General features: G+C 44.3%; 1 protein-coding gene across 3 annotated transcripts in view; it reads right to left on the bottom strand.

The window, feature by feature from the left end:
- Nucleotides 1–146: 146 nt before the first annotated feature.
- The window catches only part of COL26A1 (collagen type XXVI alpha 1 chain), a 252,476-nt gene continuing 224,770 nt past the window's right edge, over nucleotides 147–27,852 (bottom strand). For 2 of the 3 annotated variants that reach the window (XM_006114228.4, XM_006114229.4), the window contains exons 8-14: nucleotides 23,572–23,664; nucleotides 22,765–22,826; nucleotides 18,666–18,728; nucleotides 13,034–13,078; nucleotides 9,112–9,156; nucleotides 7,652–7,736; nucleotides 147–5,227 (exon numbers count right to left, since the gene is read on the bottom strand). In XM_006114228.4, coding sequence (XP_006114290.1) covers nucleotides 5,061–5,227; nucleotides 7,652–7,736; nucleotides 9,112–9,156; nucleotides 13,034–13,078; nucleotides 18,666–18,728; nucleotides 22,765–22,826; nucleotides 23,572–23,664 — 560 coding nt within the window. In that variant the 3' untranslated portion in view covers nucleotides 147–5,060. The remainder of the gene's footprint in view (nucleotides 5,228–7,651; nucleotides 7,737–9,111; nucleotides 9,157–13,033; nucleotides 13,079–18,665; nucleotides 18,729–22,764; nucleotides 22,827–23,571; nucleotides 23,665–27,852) is intronic. The other variant, XM_006114230.4, reaches the window with a different exon arrangement.

The raw sequence follows: 27,852 nt of genomic DNA, 5'->3' as shown, positions 1-27,852 counted from the left end.
CAATTAACATAGCTGAAATTGTGTATCTTAATTAGACTTTATCAAATAGGGTAGACATAGTCAAAGTGAAGGTGGTAAAAACGAGATTGTGGCCTTTGGGAAGAGAATCAGCCAAAGACCTTGAAATACAGCTACCAGAGGCCATGTTCACTTACAGTATGTTTATTTTTCAGTGCATTACATGAAAGGTCTTTGGTATTTGTGGGTTCTTGAGTATTGTTCCCACTTTGTTCTGTAAAAAAAAATGCTGAATACAAAACATTCCATATACAGTAACAAACCCCATAGCAAACAAAGAGGAAAAGATACCATGAACAATAATATAGCAATATGAAAACAGAGAATTAACCATGCAAGGGCTGGAGCTAACAGGTTGGGGGGTGGGTGGGTGGGTTATATAGTCCTTTAGTGAAGTCTGATGACAAATGTGCGAACCTGTCATAAATGAGTTCATTATGTCACAAGAGATTCATTACTGTTCTCTTAAAAAAATCACACACAATATCACAAAATGCCACATATGACTTCACTATAAAAGATCAAATGATTGTAGAATTTATTATGGTTATAAAAGCTGGGACCCCCTTGCACACACACAAAACACACGGCTATAAATAAAAAAAAGACTGTAAAATAAGTTGTGAAGAAGTTAACATTTTCTTCTACATTTGGGAATGTGCTCTATGGACATGTATAGCACCTTTGATTTCACTGCATTTCAGAATTAATAGTAGTTAATGTCTCTTCCCCCCAAATGCTGGAGCAGAATGGAATGTAATCTTGACCAATGTAAAGGTCATAACTTGTGGGCTACAGGGAATTTCCAATTAGTCAGTCAAGAACCTACCTTTGTGTACTCCCAGGGTTTTTCTGTCTGTCCTCCTGAAACCATCAGTGTAGTTTATTCTTTATTTCTACTTTATTCTATAGACTGGAACAGAACCTAGATCCAAAGTTGTGAGCCAGATCTTCTGCTAGTGTAAATCATAGTTCCTTCGACATCGCTGGACCTGTCCTCGTTTACACCAGCTGATGATCTGGATCTGAACATGTGTCCTCTGCCAGCTCCCATTAAAGTCAATTGCAAGAGCCTGTCACAGCAGCTGAAGCAGGATACAGCCCTTATTTCTAGCTTATTTTTAATTTTCTGCATTGCTGTCAAGTCTTTAGAATAAGTGACTATTGGATACCCTATTTCCCCAAAGAGTATCAGTGCACTAGTGAAAGTCGGGGTGCACAAACTACACCTATTATACTGTGCAATATACAGACAGTGCTTCAGGTTAGCTCAAGGCAAGGAAAAAAGTGTTTTTCTACTCCCAGAAGCAATTCAAGTCGAAAAGTATCGGAGTTCAGAGAGGGACTTGAAAAATTGCAAAGAAGTTTAAAGGCAAAAGGACACACTATGGTATTGCACAATATGCATGTAAGAAAAAACCACTAACATTTCAATTAAAGTATATTTCTAAATGAGCACGCATTTGAAATATGTCCACCCCCTAAATTACACAGAGATGGTAAAATGCATATGCTCAGGCTAATGAATCTTAGTATCCTGCCTAAGATGGAAACTGTGGTTAGGTTGGTTTATTTCGTCACAAATATCATTTATGTCAACATATGAGGCTAAGTTCACCTTTCACTTTCAAATCTAAGACTGTACCACAGTATGGTCTGATTGACTTAATAGTGAGGAATTTAACCCTAGTCCAGTGACAATGTCCACACTATATGGTCCTATTGTTACCCAGATTAAAGATACAGTACCACACTAATAGGTGTAGCTAAGCAAAAAAATATATAGGTCTTTATAGAAATCTGTGAAAGCTGATAATTAAAATAGTGTTGCAATCTGAACCTAAACCAGCCTTCTCACAACCAATCAATCTGGTAGGATTAATTGCAAACAATTTCAATTAACTTTTTCATCTTACTTTATTCAGTTGTTTTGAATAATTTAATTAAAACCCAGAGTGCTAGTCAAATGTGAATCAACTAAAGAGGCTACTCATCAAGCTAATGCAATTGGTTTTTAATTCCCAAATACTAATCTATGGGAATGAAACCTGTCCCCTTTAACTCATTTGGAAGTCTCCAAAAGCTCAAGGAAAACTGAACCCACTGCATAGCTTCTCTCCCCCTTCCCAAATTATATCCAACAGTCAGACTCATCAAAATAGAATATTGATATTTCCCTTTTTAAAGATCAGCTTGAGGCTTTGCCTCTGAAATCCTGCTATGGGAAAAGTCTTCCCTAGCAAGCTGATGAAATGCAGCTCACGCCCGCATGACCAGCATACATCATTTCATTAAACTGATTTCTCTTCATGTCTCAGGGCACGTCTACACTGTGGGCTAAAGAGTTAAGCTACGCAACTTCAGCTATGTTAATTGTGTAGCTGAACTTGAAGTAGTTTAACTCGACTTTTGGTGCTGTCTACATAGCAGGAAGTCGAAGGAAGAACACTCTTCCTTTGACTTCCCTTACTACTTGTGAAATGAGGGTTACAGAAGTCGGAATAAGAAGCCGGACTTGCTGTGTAGACACGCACCTTCAATAATGTGAGTTATTTTGAAATAATGCTGCAGTGTAAACATGCTGTCAGTGACCTATTCCCTGAACACATAGTTAGCATTCTGCCTGGTAATAGATGCAGGATAGGACCTCAGCTTATCAACAGAAGTAATCAACCACCTTTTGTAAATGTCTCACCAGAGGCAGACATATAAAAATACGTGGTCAGGGAGTTTTTTTTTAAAGGAAATCGTCAACCAGCCCAGGAACAAAATTAACGTAAGCATGGCATGGCTCTGCTATAAACCACTGTCCTTCCACAAGATTTCGTGATCTAAATTCCCTTTCTATAACTCTATTCCACTTCCGTGAGTGAGTGGAAGAAATACGTTTAGGGTGGTTCACGGGGCTTTTCTTGTTTGTCTACCACCTGTCTTGGTATAGTTGTGCACTGTGCATTCATGTTTGTATTTAGACTGAGAGATGGCTGCCAACTGTTTCTAAAAACTACTGATCTCATTCCGAATTATTTATATACACATTGTCACTGGATGCAGCATTGGGCTTGCAGCTAACATCTACTCTGAATACCTTATTTTGTTGTCCTAGAAGTGACCATTCCTCTCAATCCCCTGCTCGCCAGCCGTGCTGTCCTGAGATCTGCGCATGCGCAGATCATTCTGCACATGCGCAGATCATTGTGCGCATATGCAGATGACCCAAACCCGGCTCTTCCGGGTTGCAATCTACTAGCCACGGGTGAGTAAATTGCATTATTTGTCAAGCTCTTGCTATCGGTATCTATCTAGACACAGAGGCTGTGTGTGTGTGTGTGTGTGTGTAAGTATGTACACAGAATTAACACACACACACACACACACACAGACACACACACTTTTTTAAACTGGTGTTAAGCTAAGTCAGACTGAAACTGTAGGCATGGACTACATATCCATAGGCTGTGCCGGGTCCCAGTTTTCAGCATGCCTCCAGTCTGACCTGGGAAGACCACCTTTAGCAGTAAGAGAGTACTTCTGTCTCCATGCACCATTCCTGTCCTTGATTTCTCTGTTGAGATTGCCAACAAAGCTGCTAAGGAATTACAAGGGTGCCTTTTTGATGTTGATATATTTGCACTAGGAACTAGCCTGAGTAATGCTATGAATTCACTTAAGTCACCAAACAACAGACACACAACATTTGTTCACTGGTGCCTTGGAAAGAATTTTAGTGACTGAACAATGAAAAATTCTGCAACCTATTATCAGTTGCTCTGGTCATCCAATCCTGCTATTAAAAAGTAATTTTATTGACTACATGAGTAACATTAACTTGTCCAATTTGTTTTGACAGCAGATGTGAAATTCCTGTTTGGCCTTTTAATAGGGGTAGTCTGTCTCCCCAATAATAAGAGCTACTGCAAAAAGTAAAACGATTGGGCATTTAGCTGCAAGATCACAAGACAACCCTCTGGTAAGAGTCTAATCCTCCTACTGTGTTTTGCCAGCACGTTGCTCCAGATTCAAACCACGAGGAGATGATGGATACTTTTAAAAATATCCATAATATAAATAAAAAACTATATAGTGAGTTCTGGCTTCTGATTTAAAGCTGGGTAAATAGTGCAAAACCTTTTCAGTGTATATTTGTTCCTAAGAAGAATTGAATTCTTCTTGGCTGCGTTCATACCTATTTTGTGTTCACTCTATGCAAGCTTTCTTACAATTTTGTCTTGCTTGCTATGAATGTTTTGCCAAAAGGATTTCGATCTTTTACACTTGAATATGCATGGGAAATAATTTTACATTCGTTCATTATTTATACCAGAAATTGGATAGTAAAACTATTCATGCAATCGGGGAACAAAAAAAGAATACTCCATTCACACAACCAACCAAACACAACTCAACTCCCTGATTTTAAATTTCAACCAGAAAGCCCAGGAATAAATGAAATTTGCCAGAGATTTTGAATAAGCAACACAATCTGAAACAAAGACACTCCACAAAGAGGTGAAAGTTTCTTCGTGTTTTTTGCTCTTTTCTATAAAAGGAAATATTTCCGTGGCTTTAGTGGTGTATGGAAAGGGGCATGACTGGAAATTATATTGTGAAAATAAAACATGTCTAAAAATAACCAGATGCCACCAAAATATTGCTCGGGGACTTTGCTTTGAGCTAGGGTAGAATGAATGATGTTTGAGCCAGCTGTGCAGTCTTTTAAACAAATAATTTGTGGAGGGGGGGAGCTGCAAGCTCTTGGAAGAGGGCTAAGGACTATCCATTTCCAGGGATGGCTTTTAAGAATGCCTGCCATTTGGTGTATTCGGAAGTAGGGGGAAGAGGAATTGCTCTTCGTAAGAACCTTTGAGCTACAGTTAAGACACTCCTTGCAGGAGTAGTTTAGCAGTGTCCAGGCATGGAAACCTTACTGCTAACCCTGCAGACTCCTACCCACTTCCTTCTGCATGCGGTGGTTAAGCACTAGGATACTGTATCTTTAGTCAGTGAAGGGGCTGTAGAATGCACAAATGCTCCTGTTTCATTCAGTTGCTTTTCCTTTTGGCTTCACTGTCCTCCAGCAGTGAAGAGAGAAGGTGATAGGGGTGGTGCCGCTGCTCGGGGCCGCCGCGTTTGATTTTGATGCTCGTTCGTAGAGAGGTGCCTGCGATCACTTCCTGCCCTGAGCCCGGCTCCATGGAAGATAAAGAATCTGAAAGGAGATGAAACCAAGGGAGAGTTTATTTAGTGGGAGGAGCAGAGCAAGGAACAATATACGGTGCTGAAGGCCTAAGGGGTTTCTATTATGAAGAAAACAAACTCTCTGCCCATCTTCCTCCTCTTCTCTCCCTTTACTTTTCTTTCCTTTCAGCTGATGCCTTCCTTCCTACTTCCTGCTTCCTCACTTCCCAAAACAAAGGGAACTAACCTGACCTTTGCCATCATCCCATAGCTCACTCTGCATGTGTGCCAGACTCCTTCCCCTGTTTCTTTGGAGAAAGGACTGCCTACTACTTTATTCGTACAGCACCTAGCACAAAGAGGTTTTATTCTTGGCTAATCTTCAGGCAGCACCGTAATAAACACGATTAATGATCGCAGTGCCTGGTGGACCTTAGTTGGCAGCAGTTATAGATGTACCAAGGGTAATTTAAATATTTATTGAGCAAGCATAAAGACTCAACATTTGTGAAGAGTTCCTAAGTATTTTATAGATGGGCTACCTGAGGCATAACTGGGTGATGAGACTTCCCCCAAGTCACACAGCTAATTAGCAACTGCTGGCAACAAATCCCAGCAGGCTACTCTCCCCACATCTTAGACATTAGCCCATAAGAAGGAGCCTTTCTCCAATAATCCTGTGCCATAAAGCTAACTGTATATTTGGTCTCTGGCCCCAGCCCTTTTCAAGTTCTCAGACATGCAACCCCTATTTAGCACACCTGTTTCTTTCCTTTTGCCCTCAGTAATGGGCACTTGTTTGTTTCACTGCCAGGAGGCCAGCCTTCCTAGCCAGACCTCCAGCATTGGTCCGTTCCCATCGGGCAGCATTTCTAGTGTATGTGCGTATCCCAGTGCCTAGGGCTTTGTGCTGTGCTAGCTGGAAATGAGCCCAAAAGTGGGCTTTTTCCTACGTCCTGCTGTTCTGTGCTGTAGGGCTGGCCAATATGCTCTGATTATCTCACCCTTCTATACTGTTGCGTGGGGAAAAGTTTTTGTTGGTATGTTTTGCCTTGTTGCCTGGGTGGCTATTTTGGTTTCCAAAACCACACGGAGTCTGGCGCTTTGTCTGACAATGAGAGCATGCAAGTGTCATGTGTGTCCCTGGGGGGGTGGATCTTGCAGAGAGATTTAGAAGACGGCAAGGTTGTGCCTTGCCTAATATATCTTGCGAGGACCTGCATGTCAGCTGCACTGAAGGAAGTAAAGGGTGCTTGGCCAAGAAGCATTTGCGTTGGTGCCAAAAGCCCTAATCAACCTCTCAAAGGCACAATGGCAAACATATCCAAAACATTTTGCCCTTACTCCATTTCTGTAGGAAAAACTTATGCATAGCAAGCTATATCTCTGTCAATGGAGTCCCAGCTCCAAACCAAGTGATTTCTCTTTGTTACAGCAGAGAAAACTCTGAGCTCTGCGAATCGGAAAACTCTCCTCCTCTGACAAACGGTAGTAGTGGGGAGGGAAATGGCTTCAACTGAATCACTCCGAGTATTGAGGGCTTCATTTTCAATAATGAGAACTCATGAATCTAAGCGTCTCATGTTTCCAAAAATCAGTGTTCTCTGAATTTTAATCAGAGGAGCTGCCTGGGTTTGCAGGCTAACAGGCTTGCTTTCCCTTTCAGACATGATGAATATTAAGAAGGCACAATCCTCAGTTGATGTAAGTGAACTCCACTGAAGTCAGGGGACTATGGCGAGTGATCGCAGCTGCGTATCTGGTCCATAGACTCTGCAATGAGAACATTTTCGTAGCAGTTGCATGAAGCAGAACACAATGCAACTTGAGCTGGAGCGGTACTACGGACTGTAATACAAATGTGTCTGTGGGCACTGGTGTGAAGACAGAGCAACTCCATTGGAGCTGCAGGCCCTCCATATGTGAAATTCAGGCACATTAGTCACCCAATTATAGATTTAGGAGCCTCACATTAGGCACCTAGTTTTTTAAAATCCTGACCTAAATGGCTACTGTGTGAACTAGCCCTCGAAGTCAGGTGAAAAGTCATACTCTAGGAGCAGTGTATCTTAAACTCTGTTCCACGGCACATCGGTATGCCACGAGGCAGTCGAAGGTGTGCCACGGAGAACAACAGAATTCAAAATGGCTGCCCTTAAGTCGGCCGGCAACCTTTTTACCTTTTAAAAAAAATTTTTTTTTGTTTAATAACTTTTCCCCGACCCCTTTTTTCCCCTCAATAACTGTCCCCTGGCCCTTCCCCCCCCCATTTCTTTTGCGTCAACAAAAAATCCTTGGTGTTCCTCATAACAAAATATTGTTTAGTGTTCCTCGCTCTTAAAAATTTTAAGAAACACTGCTCTAGGAGTCTAGAACAAGCCAATTCCAGCAGACAGCATGGGAACCGAGCGATAGCTAACTTCTCCAGAAAAGCTACTGGCTGAGACATACTCACCATGAATTCCTATCATATGCTCTAGAATTAACACCCTCTCAGCTAAAATCTTCAGGGCTTCTCGAAGTTGTTGAACTCCTTCTCCCTGCAAGAGGGGAAAAAACAAAACCTGCATATATGGCTACTACATATGTACATTTTTTAAGTTCATAAGGCAATCCTCCAAGACTACTGTGGTAATGTAGCCCCTGACACTGCTAATGATTTCATAAAACAAAAACCGGTTATAAGTCTATGGAGAACAGGGAGATGTCTCCATACACATCCAAAAGAAAGCAATGAGGCAAAAAACCCTCAATTATCAACCCAAATTGTGGCACCTCTAAAGTTTAGAGAGGTTTGGCTCCAGCTCCAAAATTTTTAGCTGGCTCTGATTTCCATAGTGTGCCAAACCATTAACCCTGTCAATTTGAATGTTGTTAAACAATGAGGCTTGGATTGAAACCTTGTGGCTTGTGTCCATTTCCACTATTTACTTTGCAATTAAAATATTCCTTGCTAGGCAGATCTGAAATTTGTTCGGCACATCACTTGGGTGGGCCTGGCATTCCCTGCAGTGAGTACCACCAAACTGAAAAACGTCGCAAGAAATGCTTTTGCTGCCATTTTGTGAAATCACCCAAGTAATAACTTGGGTCAGGGAAAAAGAGTGTTGTCTCTTTCATGGCTGGGTATCAAATATCTTCCTCTTGATTAACGGCAAAGCCAGGGATCAGGAGGCAAGCAGGAGCGAAAATCAGACCTTGTCAAGGGGCCGTATTCTACAGGATATGGGACCCGATCGGTAGCTGATGAGGCACTGGACAATGACTCCAGAGTCCCAGCTCAGCTACTGCCTTCCTCATCACCCGGGACAAGTCTCAATCTAAACCTAGGCCACATCTGAAAAATGGGGATAAATAGCACTGCCCCCAGGGCTGGCCTCACCATGAGGTGAAGTGAGGCGGCCTCCTCAGGTGCCAGACTGGGGGGGGGGGGGCTCCACTAGGACACAGAGTGTAGAAAACTGTGTCTGCTGCTGGTGCATATGTAGGTAGCAGAGCAGAACCACGAGAGGAGCAGAACAGGAAGAAGGAAGAATTGAGACCTTTCAAAGTTCTGGCCCAAGCAAGGAGGCATCATTTGAGCTCCCTGCCTCAGGTGCCAAAATGTTGTGGGCTGGCCCTGACTGCCCCATGTCACAGGGGTGCTGTAAGCCGTTGTGTCCATTAATAATTGTGTGGTACTTAGACACTGATCAAACCAAAACCACTTGGGTCCCGATTTTGAACATGCCTGTGCTCCTGGATACTGGAGTCTGAGATTAATGCCACCTCCCTTGTCTGCTCTTTTATCTTTGTGATCCCCTCACTCCTCCATTTATATCACCAGCAGTCCTGCACACGGAATGTGGTCCCAAGGACAGTAAACAGTCTTTTCACCCCTAGAATAATCAGGCAGCAGTAGAAGTGTTGTCTTACATCAGCCCCTTTATCTCCTTCTTCACCCTTCTTGCCAGGTTCACCCTAAAATGAGACAAACAAGTTTCCACGTAACTGAGGAGATTTTGGCATCCAGAATAATTCAAAGCCCTTCCCTCAAAAAAGTCCCCGCAGTGGAAGGCAAATTGAAACCACAATTTCTCAAAGTTATGTCATCTGTCCTTTCCCATGGGGGCCAAATTCAGCTCCGGTCTAAGCTGTAAGAATTCCCACTTTCTTTGCTGCGGGGGTGTCTTCCCATTACAGTTGGCCCAGACTGATGTGAGCTATATGATAGTAGCTTTGCAATGAACCACTGTATGATGGCTGTAGCCAGGGACCTCGACCAAACTGTACAGGCAGTGCGAAGCTTTCCCCGTAAGCAACACTTTACACTTACGTTAAAAATGGTACCAAATGGAGCTACCAATAACCACCTCCAAACATGCACACTTTGCTACTAAGTTGATTTTTTCCAGAAACATTCATACTGACTATGCAAGAGTACCATTTATTAGCCACGTCGCCCTCAACCTTGCTACAAGACGCTCGTTACATTTTTACTGAAGAAAGATCCCTAGTTTATTGAGACAGTTTGTCTGACAGTCTCCTGCTGCCCACTCATCTAATCAGGAAGTGTCTGCATTTCCCAAGCAGCAGATGGCACGCACAGATTAAACCACAAGCTAAATAAAGACTAACAGAAAGGTCCCCGAACTGCTGAGTAAGGCAGCTGGGATTAGAGCTTGGCTCTTCAACCACATGGGGCATGGCAGAAACATTTCAAGCGAAGCAAGATAGTAGCAAGAGAGTGGAGAATGCCATTTCAGGAAAAACAAGAGCTGTCCTCCCTCCCCAGACCCACCACAGTGGCACCCAAACTGCCAACTGTTGCATAAATAAGCCTCTGCCTGAGCTTACTTGATTTATATACATGGATTTTCTGAAACTACACTAAACGTAAAGTGTAAGGTTTTAAACTGCAACTCATAGTGATCTTTGTCAAACCTTGCAACTCACTGTGATCTTTGTAAAACTTTGTAATCTTTGTAACTCTCAGCCTCCTTGCTTGTAACTTGCTCTAAACTGCATTCTCCCTTGAGTGTGAGTGTGAGAGTGTGTTTGAAGAAGACTGGGAACAATGGAACACATGGTGATGAGTCATCACAGACTGCTGCTTTTGCTGGATAAAGGGAACTCTGGACATGCTCCCTGATGACGAGGTAAATGAGTCACAGGAGCCATTCAGACACTATATAAAGAGAGGGAGCACATATGAGACTCTTTCTTCCCCTGTTCCTGAGAAACTCCTCTCTACAGCCAGTGTCTCTCCTCCTGACCAGTTTCTCCAGCCATGATGAGCAGACAGACCCTCCAGGATCTACATGCGTTGGCTCCTTCTGCAACCCATATCCCTGTGTGAATGCCTGAGGGCAGGAATGAATGTGTGTTAATGAGTGAGTGAATGAAGGTGTATGTGTGCTTGTTTGTTTGTGTGTGTGTGTGTGTGTGTGTGTGTGTGTGTGTGTGTGTGTGTGTGTGTGTGTGTGTGAGAGAGAGAGATAGCTCTGTATCTTCTTTAGTTTAAACCTTTGGTGGCAGCTCTATCTTCTTTGGTTTAACCTTGTAGTACAAATAGTGGAGTGCTAATTCCTCAAATAATAAACCAATACTAGTGTAACCCTGGATGGTCTCCAGTGAGAATATTTTTGGGGTAACACCCTTTTGTTCAATTTGCTTGCTTCCCCCTGTTGTTTTTCATTTTCACCAGAACTGCAATTGTAAATGCTATCTTAGCTTGAGTCACGTCATTCCAGAGTAGGGATGTTAAAGACTAGTCGACTAATCAACTATCCGATAAGCATCCCCCTTGCTGCCTCTAAAAGATGGAATTTTCATCGACTAGTCAACTAGTCAATTAACTGCATTTTAATATCCCTATTCCAAAGGAGTCCCAGCCTACTCAAAAGCTGGTAGTCTCAGAATTATTATAAGAAAGCCTGTTTTCCAGAGATTTCCAACCTAGCCTTGCAGATAAAGGCGGTTTGGAGAATTCAGGCTTGCTGGTAGACTTTCAATGACTTAGCCACACCCACACTCTGAACTTGTAGGGGGTGTGGCCTTGGGGAGGGAGATGTCTGTCCAAGGTTCCAATGTGGGAGACAGCTTTATTATTATGTCAACAGGAGACCTGGTAGGAAGCAGTTCCTGTGGGGATGCTCTGAATTAGCATGTCCACTCTGCTTCACAGGCCATGACTACTTCCTGGTCACTGCTGCCCACTTAGGCAGCAGGAAAGTTTCATCCACCTTGCCACAGCCCCTCTCGTCCCTCTTTGTGCCAGCAGAATGTTAGCAGGAGCCGGCCTGGGAAAGCGGTCAGCAGTCTGCAGCAGACACAGACTGTACAGCACCTAGTACAACAGAGTCATGATCCATGACAGGCTCCACAATACAGGCAGTCCCCGACTTACGCGGATCCGACTTACGAAGGGGGCTTTCTCGCCCCGGAGGTCGAGGTAGCGGATTGCTACCTGCGAGCTCCGGGGCGAGAAAGCCCCGTTCGTAAGCTGCTCTGGTGCCCCTGGTCTGCTGGAGACCGTCTCCAGCAGACCAGGGGCACCGGGCGGGTTCCCGCGCTTCTGAGGCTTTGCCAGAGCAAAGCCTCAGAAGTGCAGGAACCCGCCGCTGCTGCCGCTTCAGTCCGGGTGCCTGTGGTCTGCTGGGGACCATCCCCAGCAGACCACAGGCACCGGGACTGAAGCCGCAGCCGCGGGGGGTCCCGCGCCTCTGAGACTTTGCCAGAGCAAAGCCTCAGAGGCGCGGCACCCCGCTGCCGCTGCGGCTCTGCTCCCGGTGTCCCTGGTCTGCTGGGGGGGGGGGTGCGGCTAGTGTGCCCCCTCCCCCCCCAGAAGACCAGGCTTTTGTTTTGGACCCTGGAGCAGAGCAGCTGGGGCGCTGCCGATTGGTCCTGCAGCGCCGCTCTGGGCACTACTGGACCAACCCGGCAGCACCCCAGCTGCTTTGCCCCAGGTCCTGATTCAGCCGCTGCTGGTCAGTTTCAGCAGTGGCTGAATCAGGACGCCTGGGGCAGAGCAGCTGGGGTGCTGCTGGGTTGGTCCAGTAGCGCCGAGGAGCGGTGCTACTGGAGCAACCCAGCAGCACCCCAGCTGCTCTGCCCCAGGCGTCCCCAAGTCAGCCGCTGCTGAAACTGACCAGCGCTGACTACAGGAAGCCCGAGGCAGAGTTGCTCTGCCCCAGGCTTCCTGGAATCAGCGCTGATCAGTTTCAGCAGCAGCTGACTTGGGGAAGCTTGGGGTTCTTAAGTTGATTCTGTATGTAAGTCAGAACTGGCGGTCAGTTTCAGCAGCGGCTGAATCTGGACGCCAGTTCCAACTTACATACAGATTCCACTTAAGAACAAACCTACAGTCCCTATCTTGTACGTAACCCGGGGACTGCCTGTACAGATAACGAGTATAGACGCGGCTAGAGCATATGGCCTCATCTGGGCAATGCTGAAGTGGTACATCAGATACATCTTCTGCACTTGTCTTTTGCTACCAATTTCTCGCTCCCGAAGGAAAAATTAAAATTTGTGGAACTTCTAGACGACTAGCCCCACTCCTACATCCAGCCCAAGGATGGAGAAGAGCTATGAGATCATGCAGTCTGCTTCCTCAGCCCCAAGGAAGGTGTACTGTATTTTCTACTGCTTTGTCCACTTGTCTATAAAGTATAGCACTAAAAATGTAGTGTTTCATTTGCAGCTCTCGGAGCTGCTGTCTCCTGAGCTGGATGTTGTATGACTATCCGGAGAGAACTTCATAGTCCACACAAGTGATATTTAAGGGGCTGGACATCTCTATCACATACACACACACACACAGATTCTTTGTCACCCACACGTGTACAACACTTACAGGCAGTCCCTTATTGCCCCTCTCTCCAGACAGGCCTGCTTGCCCCTGTTGGAAATAAAGCAAGTGTCATTTTTGTTTCCATTGGATGAAAACAAAATGTCATGTTACCAGTGGAATTAAAACGGCTTAACTAAGAAACAAACTCAGGAGACACTCTGGAAGTTCCTTTCTCTCAGCATGATCTCTTTCAGCATTCAAGCAGGCAGCTTGCTGGGTATTAGGTCTCAAACACCAGTTCTGAAGCCTCCCAACATTTGGGGCATGTCTACACTGCGGCGTTATTTTGGGACACTTCTGGTATCCCAAAACAGCTATTCTGCGTCTTTTGAACAAGCCCATTATTCTGACATCCCTGTAAACCTTGTTGCATGAGGATTAAGGGTTTTGGAATAGCGGTTTATTTTGAAATTTGGTGCTGAGCAGACAGTGACAAATTATGAAATAAGCTATTTTGAAATTAACTCGAAATAAGTGATGTAATTTGCATAGCTCAAATTGTGTAGCTTATTTTGAGCTGAGGGGAAGTGTAGATGCACCCTCTGGCACCCCAGGACTATCTTTATAATATGGTTCAGGGGGTAGCCGAGTTAGTCTGATACAGAAAAAACCAACAAATGGTCTGGTAGCACTTTATAGACTAACAAAACATGTAGATGGTAACATGAGCTTTCGTGGGTAGCCCACTTCTTTAGATGACCGGAGATCTGAAGAAGTGGGCTGTGCCCATGAAAGCTCATGATCCCTTCTACATGTTTAGTTAGTGTATGAAGTGCTACCAGACCATTTGTTGGTTTTTTTTATAATATGGGTTTGCATCCTCTTTACTTCAGAGAAGTCAGCTTTGTTAAAGCAGGGAGAAATTTGGCCCTGGAGTTTCATCCAGAAATACATTCTCCCATATGGTATAATGGATAGGCTAAGCCGGATTGGCCTTAGCCAGTGAACCAAAGGCTCTAAAATATCTCATTATGATTTCCCCTTAAGACTCCCTCATGTGCAAGTGTAGTCTCTGTCTGCAAACATGCTCATCCTCTTCTCCACAACTAGAACAACTACACTTCTCTGATGAAACATGGCTTTTTCTCAATTTTTTTTTTCACAATTTTCATATTCTAGGTTTTCTGGGGCTGTTTTGGGTGAAACAATTCAAAACAACAGTTTCAAATCCATTTGAAAAATATTTGGTTTTAGTCGAATCAAAATGAACATTCTTTTTTGTTTCCGTTCCTACCTCCCCCCTCTTTTTCCCTCTGGAAAAAGGGGGCAAGAAGGAAGTACCCACACTGTGATTTTTTTTAATTTAAATTTGGCTAAACAATTTGTCAAAAAATTGAAGTTTCAAGAAAAATTGAAAAATTTTGATTTCATTATACAGAATATAATTTCCATTTTCTGACCAATTCGTTCCACACCTTTCACATCCTTTTTTGCTGCTATGAACGTCCCAGCTGGATGTAGGATTTTGCATTTGGCAAAAAGTAGAGCTACTTTTTCATATGCACATTTTTCCCTAACTGCTTATTTTTATATGAAGGACCACTTTGGAACAAGCTACTATATCAAAAAACCCGCATTAGAGAGACCTGTGCAATACTTGGTAAGCCCAACTGTCAGAACTCTATACTGATTAAAAGCTTTCCCCACCAAAACAATACAAGATGCTTAGACCCTGCTTTGGGTGAATCAGGCCCATATGAAAGTATAAGAAAACAGAAATTAATTGTGCTAAGGCAGTAGGTGGCACATTTCTGGACAATTTCCCAAGGGTCCTGGTGAATTCTCCATCACTGACAATTTTTAAATTGAGATTAGATGATTCTTCTATAAGTTCTGCTCTAGGAACTGTGTTGGGGAAGTTGTATGACCTGTGTTGTACAGCAGGTCAGATTAGATTATCCCAATGGTTCCTTCCTGGCTGTGGAATCTATGAATCAAAACAGCTAGTTTATCCTCAAATCCTGACAGTAAAGAGGGCCCTTCCCTGTTACTCTGCTCTGGCCTTCATCAGCTTGTACAGTCTTTGCACTTTGTCCATGCAATGCCAACACTAATTCAAAGATGCAGCATCCACTTCCCCACCCCAGACTGATGACAAAGCAGCGTGGGTGGCCAGGGATTTCATGACTCTCAGCCAGCAGATATGATCTGTGTAAAAAAGCCTGCACAATGTCAGAACTATCTATTCATTGTCTGATTTGGAAAGAGTGTTTATATACATGATCAAAAGGGTAAGAACAGAAGAATGGCCATACCGGTTCAGACCAACTGTCCATGCAGCCCGGTATCCTGTCTTCTGACTCACCCATGCCAGATGTTTCAGAGGGAATAAACAGAACAGGGCAATTTTGAGTGATCCAGCCCCAGCTGTCCAGGAAGTTGGAGATTTAGCAACACTGATAGCCCAATCCTGCATGAACTTATCTCATTCTCTTTTGAACCCAACTGTACATCTGGCCTTCACAACATTCTATGGCAATACGTTGCTCAGTTTGGGCACGGTGTGAAGCAGTAGTTCCTTTGATTTGTTTTAAACCTGCTACCGATTAATTTCACTGAGTAACCCTTAGTTCTTGTGCTGTGTGAAAGAGAAAATAGTACTGTCCTATTGAATTTCTCAATACCATGTCATACATACCATCCTTTATAGAAATGTTATTTTCTTCTGCCAATAAAAACTTTAGCCATTGGCTTTGCAATTAATCTATAAACAGAGTTGGCTGGAAAATGGCGTTCCCATTCCAAAGGAAATTCCAAACTTTTGAAAAATTTTTGTTCCAAAACAAAACAAAAAGTAGAAATCGTACTATATATTTTAGAAATGTGAGTCTGTCTGTCCATCCACCTGTGAGTCCATTTGATTAAGAACTCCTCTTAAGCGGTAAGAGGTAGGACCACCACATTTGGTAGGCAGCTTCCTCTTATCAAAACTTAAAGCAAGGTCAGGGTTTGGTTGTGCCAGGATAATAGGATGTGCCTGGAATTTGATTGTTTCTCATAAAATGGAAAGGTAGGGGGCTGGAAGGAGGGAGTTATACTTCAGAATCACCCTGGGCACAGCAATGAGCCATAGATGGGGCCTGGAACAGCTATAACCCACTTAGGCCAGCATGGGGTGAGGGTGGAGAAAAGGACAGCTATCTATTATACATTTTAGAGTTTTTTCTGTTTATGTGTCTGTCGATCCCTCAATCGGGGGACATCCATCCCTCCTCGGACTACGCCCACTGGAGCTACAGTGGCCAAGGACAGGCACATCTCACGTGGACCCAAGCTGCTGCAGTGAGAGCAGGCTGGGGTTATCCTCTCTCCCCGGGGCAGCCTGCACACTGAACCTCTTATCCCCAGCCCCACCCCAGAACAATGATTTAGATGCAGAAAAACAAAACGTATTTGAATTAAGGATCCAAGCAATGCCGGGTAAATCTAGTTTCAAAATAACTCACGGAATGGAAATTAAACAATTTCTAATTAGAAAAAAATTGTTTTTATAATGTTGAAACTCTGTTATAGTTATTACATATAGACTAAATGAAATGAAACAAAACATCAATATTTTTAAAATAAAACAAGTCTAAAAGAATATTTTAGATTTTTCCCATCCAAACTTCTTCAGAATAGACATCTTCATGTGAAATATTTTTCCAAACTGTCCCACTGAAAAACTTTCAGCCAGCTCTAATCCGTAATATTTAGCAATGGTGTAAAAGATGGAATTAAGCCACCTATAAAATAGTCAAATGCATAGTTACAAAAGGGCTCTAATCAATTCTATTGGCAGAAAGCTTGATAGCTTGATATATATAGCGTTCTCTTCATAAATAAAAGTGGCCCTCACTGCAAACTGAAATAAACATCTAGTAGCGATAAGCAGTACTTGGTAACTAGATCTGAAAGACCACTACATTTATCAGCAACCTCTATGTCTTCTTTGCTTTCAGTGTGTGTATTGGACCATCTAGTTTGAGTTGTTGTTGCTCTAATGTAAAATCTAGAGAGATGCAGGTTAAGCCTGTCACTTGATATGCTCATAGGCCTGGAGAGACTCCAAGCTCATCTGAAACTAATCAAACTGCATTTGACATTTGCCTTTCAAAGCCCTCCCAGCCATCAGTCTGCCCTTCAGACTGAAAAAAAGCAAATAGCAGGGGGAAGATCAGAGAGAAACAGGCAAACGCAGATGATTTGTTCACCTGATTTGCAGATAGTGAGCTTTACCTATAAATCTATAAGCAGGTAATTCCTCTTTAAAGAAAGAAATACATTAAAACGGCAGACCCCTCGCTCCCACTCTGGATACAGACCACCCTGGACATTTAGCACTAAAGCTTTTTTACAGCAGTTTTTTCTTTCCAGAACATGCAGCATACTCCATCAACGGTAACTTTTTCATTCTGTAGCTTTACTTTCTGGACATAATCTCCTCACAAGGAGTCTCTCTTATCAATCCACTTCTCCCAGTGCTAAGTTCTTAAAAGATTTCATTCTACAGCCCCTCCTAAAAGGTTCTCCACAAGCCACCCACCATAAGGGATGGGCAATCCTAAGGAGTTTGGGAGGTAGCAGAAGTATCCCAAAGTTCAAAAACTGCTGTGCACATCTTTAGCTTGTCTGGATACTGGGTTGGTAACCTGGAGAGAAAAGGCTCTCGCATGGGGGTGTGGTTTTCTGTTTTGTTTTTTTGGGGTTGTTTTGTTTTTAGGGTATGTTTACACTGCAAGCTTATGTAGGAAAAAGCTATTCTGGAAAATATCTTCTGGAATAGCTTATTTTGAAATAGAGCATTCACACTACAAGGAAGCCTCAAAATTTGTCCAAGGCAGGCTCCCCTAACGTGGATGAGCTCTCTCGATTTAGAGCCCCCGGAGGCACTGAGGAGGAATAACTTTAGAATGGCCCTGGTGAGGAGCAATTTCGACATAGCAGCAGTGGAATGTCCACATACCCCCTCTTCCAAAAGAGCTTTTTCAGAAGATGCATTATTCCTCATGGAATGAGGTTTACCAACATCAAAAAAAGCCCTCCGTTATTTCAATTTTCTTACGAAATAACGCAATGCTGTGTGGACACTAGTATTGTTTTTCCAGAATAACGTCCATTATTCTGGAATAACGGTTCAGTATAGACGCACCCCTAATGTTGCCCAACTTGGAAACAAAGCTCAGCAAGCTCATCTTGCTGTATTTTGGGCATTTAGTCAAGATAGTGATAACAGGACACAAATGAAAGTAGAAGCCAATATTTTAAGAACATCATATGGCCCTGAAAATGGCTGATTCAGAATAGTTCTTATTCTATCTAGTATGTTTTGCCTTTCCTTTCCCAATAGCAGCAACGTAACTGAGCTAACCCATTTGAAATGCTAAGTACTTGAGCATTTATAGTAAAACCTGCTCCCCATAGGCATTAGGTGTCAAGTGTTCACTATCCTGAAATATTCAGAGGTAAGTTTATACCCTGTGAAAGTAACATGTCCCCCTCTGCTTGTGAAATGTTCTCACTTATTGATTCTTCCATCATAGTCTGAATTTATGTGCACCTAATCAATCAGAGAAGGCCTATGTTGATTTCCATCTTCTGAGGATTGGAGCAAAAATGGTTGTGAATCTTTACATATGATGAAGTTTTAACTTACTCTTTCACCTCGATCTCCTTTGGAACCTTTAGGCCCAGGCTGTCCAGGAGAGCCCGGAACACCCTAAAAGGCAGATGCAGGATAAAAAGATATGTTTCCATTATGTATTTTATGAATGGAACAGTAAATGAAATCTCCAATGAACATCTTGGGTGGTTACTAACACCTCACAAATAGTTATGGAGAGTTGAAGGATTGGAAAAGTCAGAGTATAAACAAAAACATTCTTTTCTTCCTATCTGACTTGCAACATTATCATGGCTTTGTCTGGTGGTTAATATCACAGTCAAGATCAATATCTACAAAGGAGCTTAATTACCAGAAGTCTTGAGATAAAGTCATTCTTCTCCACTGGTGACCGTTTTATAGATTTATTCAACCCAGGGAGCAAAATTCTAGGCACACATTGGGCTTAATTTGAAAATTGTTTATTTGGGTGAGTGAATCTCATCAGAATGGTTTCAAATGCACAATCCAATTAAATCTTAGGTATGTTTGCTCATTCTGGCCATCCTGCTGGGATGCTTTATATCTTCAGGATGGGCATTGCCAAACTTGGATGGGGGCGCCACAAAGTTTCAGCAAACATTTTTACGGTAGCCTCCAGAATCAAATGGAAGTATCGCTTGAACTTATCGGCTATGTCTACACTGGCCCCTTTTTCGAAGGGGGCATGTTAATTTCAGAGATCGTAATAGGGAAATACTTCAAAGTAGGAATAAGATCCTCTGGAAAAGGGCGCTTTTTCCGGAGGATCGGGGCCAGTGTAGACGCTCTTTTCCGGCTTTTCTAAAAGCCGGAAAAAAGCGGCGGACATTTTTATTTAAATGCCGCGGGGGATATTTAAATCCCCCGCGGATTTCCCTATTACGATCTCTGAAATTACCATGCCCCTTTCGGAAAAGGGGCCAGTGTAGACGAGCCCATCCTGTCTAAGCAGATACCCCGAGACTGTCAGATTGATTTTAGATGCACAAATTGAGAGGCTTCAAAAGGGAGGGACCCATTTTTTTGTGGTTGGAAGTGTTCAGTGCTTTCTGAAAAAGCAAGCTGCCTTAGGATTGCAACAGAGAAGAGAGGCATACTCCCATTACTTATGAAAATCTTGGTCATAGGGTAGACCCACATGAGTCACCTGGCTTAAGGAGGTTCATAGTTAAACACAGTCATTTGGCACTTAGTAGGAAACACTTTGATATATATGAACCAATATAAATCTATGATGCCTATCAACCATCCAGTTCCCCCGTTTTCTTTCGAAGTTTGGAGGCCTTGCAGGAGAAAGACTTGGGAGAAGAGACAGCAGATTAAGAAAAAGGAGGTGAGCGGAGTGCTGCGTTTGAGGCACATGGAAAGATGGGCAAGGGGCAGAGTTCTCTGGACAATGTTTGTTAAAAAGTTTTGTGCTAATGTGCCAATTTTTCCATGTGCCTCGTTGCAGCATACTCTATATCAAGGATGGGCAATAATTTTTAAAGGGGGGGCCACTTAAAAATCTTTGAAGTGGTTGCAGGCCTTCCCCGAAGGGACGGGGCTTTGGGCGGAAGGGGCGGGGCCCTTAAATAGTAGGAGTTGAAAGGGTTCAACGCCTCCCCGGCGACTCACAGGCAACACATTAGCGGGGAGGCGGCAGGAGCTACGAGCCTTTTCAACACCTGCTAGCGTGTTGCCTGGGAGCTGGAACACGCAAGCCCTTTCAACTGCTTTTATTTAAAGGTCTCGCGCCTTCCCCGCAGCTCTCAGGCAACAGCAGCCGGGGGAAGGTGCGAGCCTTTTAAATAGGAGCTGTTGAAAGGGCTCACGCGTCCCCAGCTCCCAGGCAGCGCATTAGGGCTGGGGCTACGAACCGCTGCGCAGGCCATATAAAAGAGCGAGGTGGGCCAGATTCGGCCTGCTGACAGGCTCTTGCCCACCCCTGCTCTGCATAGACTGTAACACTCCTTTTACTCTTACCTGACTGCATTGAAACCTTAATGCTTCTGTGGAGCTAACGTCAACTATAGGAAGAGGTCTCCCTCATGTGCAGCCAAATCACTCCATAGGAGTTGAGAGACTCTTATGTATAGTGCAGAAGCTCCACGAGGTGAGGGGAAACAAGAAATCATGAGATCCTGTAATCTAAGACTCTCATCATTCATAAGTGCAGATGGGCATCCCTAACTTCTGTATGTTTGACTTTGAGCAGTTAAATTTGTAACATTACATTAGCACTTTTTAAAAAAAGGAAGCACAGGCTGCACTTCTGTCATTAGTAAAGATGGGGCAGACTTTAGACTGAGGGAACTCAGCATAGCTCCACTGAAAACAATAGTCAGACAAGTTTCCACCAGCTGACGTTTGGGTCCATCTTTACAAGCTACCTACCATGACTAAAGCTCCTTCCCTCCCCCCACATGTACATCCTGCAAGTTCAGAGGCCAGAGTTTAAGAGATGCTTCTGTTTGTTTTGCCCTGGTGCGTTACTTTACATTTTATCATGTTAAATGGCATCTGTCGTTTTGCGGTCAAATCTCCCAGTGTGTTTATATTCATCTGAAATTTCCCACAATTCTCCACAGCATTTGATAATTGAAACAATTCTGAATCATTGGCCAAGTTCACACACTTGTTGTCCATTTTTCTAGCAAGTGATTAATTAATACACAGTAAAATCACATTTCTCCAATTCCCTGCTATCCCAAGCTCCTCCTTATCAGAATCAAGGTTATGTCCCTCAACAAATCACTTGCCCCTCCCTGTGTCTCCCTCAATTTCCTTAATTCCCTATCATCATTTTATCTCTGTTTTATGTCCTTGAAAGAGTTTGGATTGGCAGCTGGACTACACATTCTGAAACATTGTTCCAAATATAGGTCTCCTGGGATTGCCAACTATTAACTAATTACTACTTTGACGAGTCAACCATTTATTATCACTTCTTTTCTTTTTCCTTAGCCAAATTTCAATCTGTGAACAGACTTAGTCCCTCTTTCTGTAGCTTTCCATAACAGCTTGTCAAAGTATAGGATCTACCAAATTACAAAAATCTTTTTTAAGCCACACATAATTCATAGAGCTGGTCAGGAATTTTTCCATCCAAATGTGTTTTGACTGAAAATGAAGTTTCAGGAAAGTTTTGATTTTTCCAAAAGCTTTTTTTGATTTTTCCTTTCTGAAAAAAGCAACTTGGATCAAGCTACATCAAAATACTTTGGTTTGTTGAACTGTGTTTCCCTACGGTGCTGCATAGTCTCATAGGAGTAACAGTTCAGATATCTCATGGGCTCATTTTCTCATATGGACCAGCATCCTTTGCCAGACTACATATCCCATGCTACAACTCTCTCACCCCTCTGACAGGGCTGCATGGTGCCTCATAGGAGATTTAGTCCATCCATCCTGCTCAGCCCAGGTTGCCTGGGAGAAAAGGGCCATCAAGGACCCAAACTAAAACTCCCAGGAGGCAATGCAGCTCCCTAGGGAGATACCGGTCATTACTGAACTAACTCAACATGAAGGCTGCGTCTAGACCGGCATGATTTTGTGCAAATCCTTTTAACGGAAAGGTTTTTCCGTTAAAAGTATTTGTGCAAGAGAGCGTCTATACTGGCATGTGCCTTTGCACAAAAGATTTGCTTTTGCGCAAAAGCATCTGTGCCAGTGTAGACGCTCTCTTGCGCAAGAAATTAATGTTGCTGTCTACACTGGCCCTCTTGTGCAAGAATAGTTGCGCAAGAGGGCTTATCCCTGAGCAGGAGCGTCAGAGTATTTGTGCAAGAACCACTGATTTTGTACATTACAAAGTCAGTGTTCTTGCGCAAACACTCGCGGCCAGTGTAGACAAGCGGCAAGATTTCCAAATCAAGTGCTTTGCCATTTCCAAATCAAGTTCTTCAGAACATTTTGTTCTGAGAAAAATTTCACTATTTCAGCTTTTTAGTCTTGATCTGAGATACAAAGTGTTGAAATATTGGAATGTCTTCTTAGATGCAAATTCCGATTTCCACTGAGCTCTAATAATTAAATATTTCATCTCCTTTCTACAGAGATTAATTCCATGCTCTGCTCTGTTCCCCATCTCCCTCTCGCCCCCACCAAGGCACGGGATAAAATTGCTTACTTGTGATCCAGGAACTCCAGTAGGTCCTGGGGGCCCCTTGGGTCCTGAAGTGCCTGGAGGTCCTGGTGATAAAATCATAATCTGAGACAGTTTTAGAGAAACCGAGAAATTGAACCTCAATTTCAATCACACTCATTTCCTTTCATTACTCCAGATTAGCATGTCTCTCGCTCTCTCTGCACATATCTCACTGGATCGTCAGGACATGGCTCAAGCACTGGCATCAAACAAAAGATAGATGCACATTCTGATGTAAAAACATCCCCTGCATACTAGGGATGTTAGCTATCGTGTAACTGAATAGTTACATAACCACATGAAATGTTAGCGGTTACATGACTATTCACTGGTTCCCACTCCTGGGGAGTCCCCTGCCACCTTGTGCTGCTGCCTCTGTATCAGAAGCAGCAGCACGAGGTGACAGATGGAGCTGGTCTGAAAGGGGACCCAGTTTAAAACCCAGCTCCCCGCTCAAACCAGTTGCCTGCCGCCCCATGCTGCTGCCACTGATACAGAGCCCCGTTGACAGAGGGTGCTGCCACAGAACAACCTCTGTCTGTGGCGGGCCCAGGCCCACCGCGGACAGAGGCTGCTCCGTGGGATGCCACTGCAGCTTCTGTCCGCGGGGAGCTCAGATCCACCCACCACGGACAGAGGCTGCTTCGCAGCAGCCTCCTCCACCCCTCCATGCTGCTGCCTCCAATAGAGTAAAAAAATGCCACTAGACCTTCCGCTCACATAACCTGAGAAGACTCTTTGGTTTGGTTTCTCCTCATTAATGCGGTCCAGTTCAATGGAGTCTGTTACCTGGTGGCCCAACAGGCCCTGGTGCGCCACGTGGCCCTGGCAAGCCAGCCATGATCGTGTCTATGATGGTGGAAGCCAGCTGGGGTTCTCCATCTGTGGTAAAGAGCAGAGAAATGAAGGATTGAAAAGATTATCAGCAGCACCGTCCCGTCAGACAGGATTTCACACTGGGCAGGCTGGAAGCTCGAGCTAGCTGTCGGCCAAGGAGCGAGAGTGTTTAATTATGTGGAATTCTGACCATTAGAGCAATTTCCCTGGCTGTTCAGAGGAGAACTCACCCAGAAGCTCATTGCAAAATAAAAAGCTGTGATTTTCTACTGGGGGAGCCAAAGCAGCGATCTCGTTCTTCTGGGTACTCGAGGCTCTATACTTCAGGCCATCATGTGCACATACTGGCTCTGGATCAAGTGCATTTGTATTTAGTCTCTTTCATGCTCTTTTTCATCCCTCCACCCTGTTCCTTCTAATTGCCCCCAAAGAATTTTCCCCTCTGTCGAAATCAGGGTGCTTGTTTAGCTACTGAATCCCACGGCCAGTTGCCAAAGCAGGGAACTGGGTAGCTGCTTTTCTGCACTACAGTGTAGAATAACAGTTTGGTTTTGAGAGCCTAGCCATGTCACCTGTAAAACATCTGCTCATCAAGTCTCTGGGCCCAGCATATCCGCCCTACACACTCCCTACGGATCCATAGGTTATTAGGGTCCATTAGGGAAGCCCTGTTCATTGGAAGATACAAAAGCGCTGCGGACAATATGTAAATTGCAGAGGGTGAAACGAAGACACCGAAAGCAAGCGACCTGTCCATTGTCAAGATTCACAATCCACTGCTTTAGCCACTTGATCTTGACTCAAACATGCAGCTGGAGCCCTGAGCCCTTTAAATCACTGCTGAAGCCCCACCTGGCATGCTCTGCATGGCTCTGAGCGCAGGGGAGGTGTGTGTCCAGAGCCACAGTCCAGATGGTGTAGAAGACTGGCTTCCACAGCTCCACCCCTTCCTTCCAAGGCCCTGCCCCCTGAAGGGGTGCAGAGCCAGCCCTCCCACACACTTTGCCCAGGGACACGCGGAAGCTGTTTGCACCCCTGTCCTGATTTAAACCAATTCCGTAGTCTCAGGGATTTATTCCTGGCTTTGTGGTTGACCTGGACTCTAATCAGCATTTCTCTAGTCGTCTGACCTTCCTCTGGATTGAGAAGCAGAGGTAGTGAAGGACAAATTGAGAAAAGACACACAGGCATCTTCAAAACTTGAAAAAAAAATGTAACAAAACCATGTAATAACACTACACTAATACAAGGCATGATACTTCAGCAGTGCCTTTTGGGGAACATGGGCTAGAAATGCTAACCGTTGCTTGAAGAAACAATACACAGACGCACACATGCACACATAATCTTATTACATATCACTTGCGTCTTTGCTGTAGAATCCCTGGCCATGAGCCTCTGCCATGGTCCAGTCAACACATACTGCATGGAACAGTCACCCATGACAGACAGCTTTCTGAAAAGCCCGATTTCCCCCAGCTACTGCTCTCCATGAGCTAGAAACTTCCATTTCCTCGTGCCTGTGATCTCAAACCACCATTAGTCTGTTCTCCCCCCCCCCCCCCAGATGTTTAGGTCGCTGGGCTATCATTAGATGGGATTCTTTTCTGGCTTAGAGGAACACTGATGTAAATATAGAGCAACCCCTCAAACATCAGTTTTGTGGTATACTCCACAATGTCGTAAACGAGAGCAGAATCCAGCACTACAAATATCAAAATCCGGGAAGCGAGCCCTATTTCAAAAGAAATCTGATGAGGTTCAACAAGAACGAGAGCAGAGTCCTGCACTTGGGATTGAAGAATCACAAGAATTTTTACAGGGGACCGACTGGCTAAGTAGCAGTTCAGCAGAAAAGGACCTGGGGGTTACAGTGGATGAGAAGCTGGAGATGAGTCAACAGTGTGCCCTTGTAGCCAAGAAGGCTAATGGCATATTAGGTTGCATTAGGAGGAGCATTGCCAGCAGATCCAGAGAAGTGATTATTCCCCTTTATTCAGGGCCGGGTTGAGTCATTCCTGTGCCCCGGGAAGCAGGCGTGCAACCCCGCCTCCCGGTACACTGTGAACCTTACAGCTGCTATCAGGTGCGTAGCGCCTGATGGCAGCTCTAAGGGGCGACATGCGGCCCTCAGCCCCAGTGCCCCTTACAGCTGCCATCAGCACCCCCCATAGGTTGGTGTCCCAGGCAGCTGCCTGGCTACCCTCCCCCTTAATCCAGCCCTGCCTTTATTTGGCACTGGCGAGGCACATCTGGAGTGTTGCGTCCAGTTCTGGGCCTCCCACTATAGAAAGGATGTCAACGCATTGGAGAGGGTCCAGCGGAGGGCGACCAAAATGACTAGGGGGCTGGAGCACATGACTTACGAGGAGCGACTGAGGGATTTGGGCTTATTTAGTCTGCAGAAGAGAAGAGTGAGGGGGGATTTGATAGCAGCCTTCAACTTCCTGAAGGGAGGTTCCAAAGAGGCTGGGAGAGGCTGTTCTCAGCAGTGACGGATGGCAGAACAAGGAGCAATGGTCTCAAGTTGCAGTGGGGGAGGTCTAGGTTGGATATTAGGAAACACTATTTCACTAGGAAGGTGGTGGGAATCTAGAGGTTTTTAAGTCCTGGCTTAACAAAGCCCTGGCTGGGATGATTTAGTTGGGGTTGGTCCTGCTTTGGGCAGGGGGTTGGACTCGATGACCTCCAGAAGTCTCTCCCAGTCCTATGATTCTACATAGACATACTGAAGGATTTTAACCTTTGGTGAAGCAATGGATATTGGTCGTTGATAGCTCCATGGCATGTACTGTGGAACTCTGGGAAATAGGCAAAAATGCAGATGCCCTCAGGGACAGGGCATCTCTGCACTGGAATCCAGGGAGTGAACAGCATGCCATGAACACTGAACGCAGGTCAGAGTCCAAGACACAAGAGCTCAATCACACAGTTATTTCCTAGACAGTCATTTTTGACCGTAGCCATCTTTCCGTCTTTGCGGCCCTGAAACAAAACGTCTGAGAATGCTTTCATGTACAAAAGGGAAAGGTACCCTAGTGAAGTGTGTAATCCAATTAATCTGAGTTTTATTTGACCATGTCAAAATCCATCAGGGTTTGTGAGTGAGATGGAACCTGAAAGTGAGCATCAAACATCAGAGAATGCATTACCAATTTCAGGGGATTTGTTTTTTAAAAGAACACGCCGTCAACAAAATTAAACATCCTTCGGGGGGCGGGATGCAGCAGTGGGGTTGCAAACTAATGGGATTTTAATTATTGCTGAGGGGAGAGTATTTGTGTTGTAGAAAATTCCAGCCACAGAGAACATTATGATGATGACAAACAGAGTTACTCCTCACAAATCCACCCACCCTGACATTAGATCATTTCGACTCAAAGTTATTTATGAAAGGTGCTTCTCTAATTGTGACACACTGAGGGAGGGGGAACTCTGCTTAAGAGCCCTTGAGCTCAACAGCTCAGCATTTGTGCTCTGCAGCGTGAAGGTGGGTGGGGGAATAGAACGTCGCTTCTTCTGTGGTAGCACAATCATTGAAAACTCACTGAAGTATTGGCTGGCTCAAGAGGACCACAACAATGTTCTCTAAATTCCTTACGTAGTGGGAAGAAGGACTGCAACATAAGCCTGTGTGTCAGAGGCCTGGTGTGAGGCCTGAGGCCTGAACTAAAGTAGTGGTTGAGATTTGTTGATATAAAGCAAAGAAGCAAGTAGGTAGAGCCTGACTTTGCTTCTTTGTTTCATATCAATGAAGCTTTTCTGCTACTTTAATTCAGGCCGCAGGCCTCACACCATACATGGGCTTATGTTGCAGGCCCTCGTCCCTGCTTTTATACCTTCTATGGGGGAAATGTCATTCAACCACAAAGTAGTGGAGGATCCTTTCCCTTCTGTGTGGCTCGCCTGCGGCACTACCAGTAACATTGCCAGATGGTTGAAACAAAAATACCGAACAACCCTCCCCCCCAAAAAAAACACCGGGAAAAAATTCTGTTGAAGGGGCGAAAAACAGGGGGAGACCAAAGTTGTTGAGCAAAAAAAATAAAAGGACTCCAAGGACTTATTAATTAAAAAAAAAAAAACCCACCCCAGCATTAAAACAGCATGTCCCCTTTAAGAGTGAGTGCAGCGATAGGAACAGGGGAACGGTTGAGCACTACGACCCAGGGGAAGCATTGCTTCCCCTAGGTCTTTTGGCCGGCAGCCATTTTGTGCTGGCAGCCTTGGGGA

This window comes from Pelodiscus sinensis, chromosome 21 (assembly GCF_049634645.1).
Source record: "Pelodiscus sinensis isolate JC-2024 chromosome 21, ASM4963464v1, whole genome shotgun sequence".
Lineage (NCBI taxonomy): Eukaryota > Metazoa > Chordata > Testudines > Trionychidae > Pelodiscus > Pelodiscus sinensis.
Note: the sequence above shows the minus strand (reverse complement) of the source record. Positions and strands in the feature narration are given on the sequence as shown.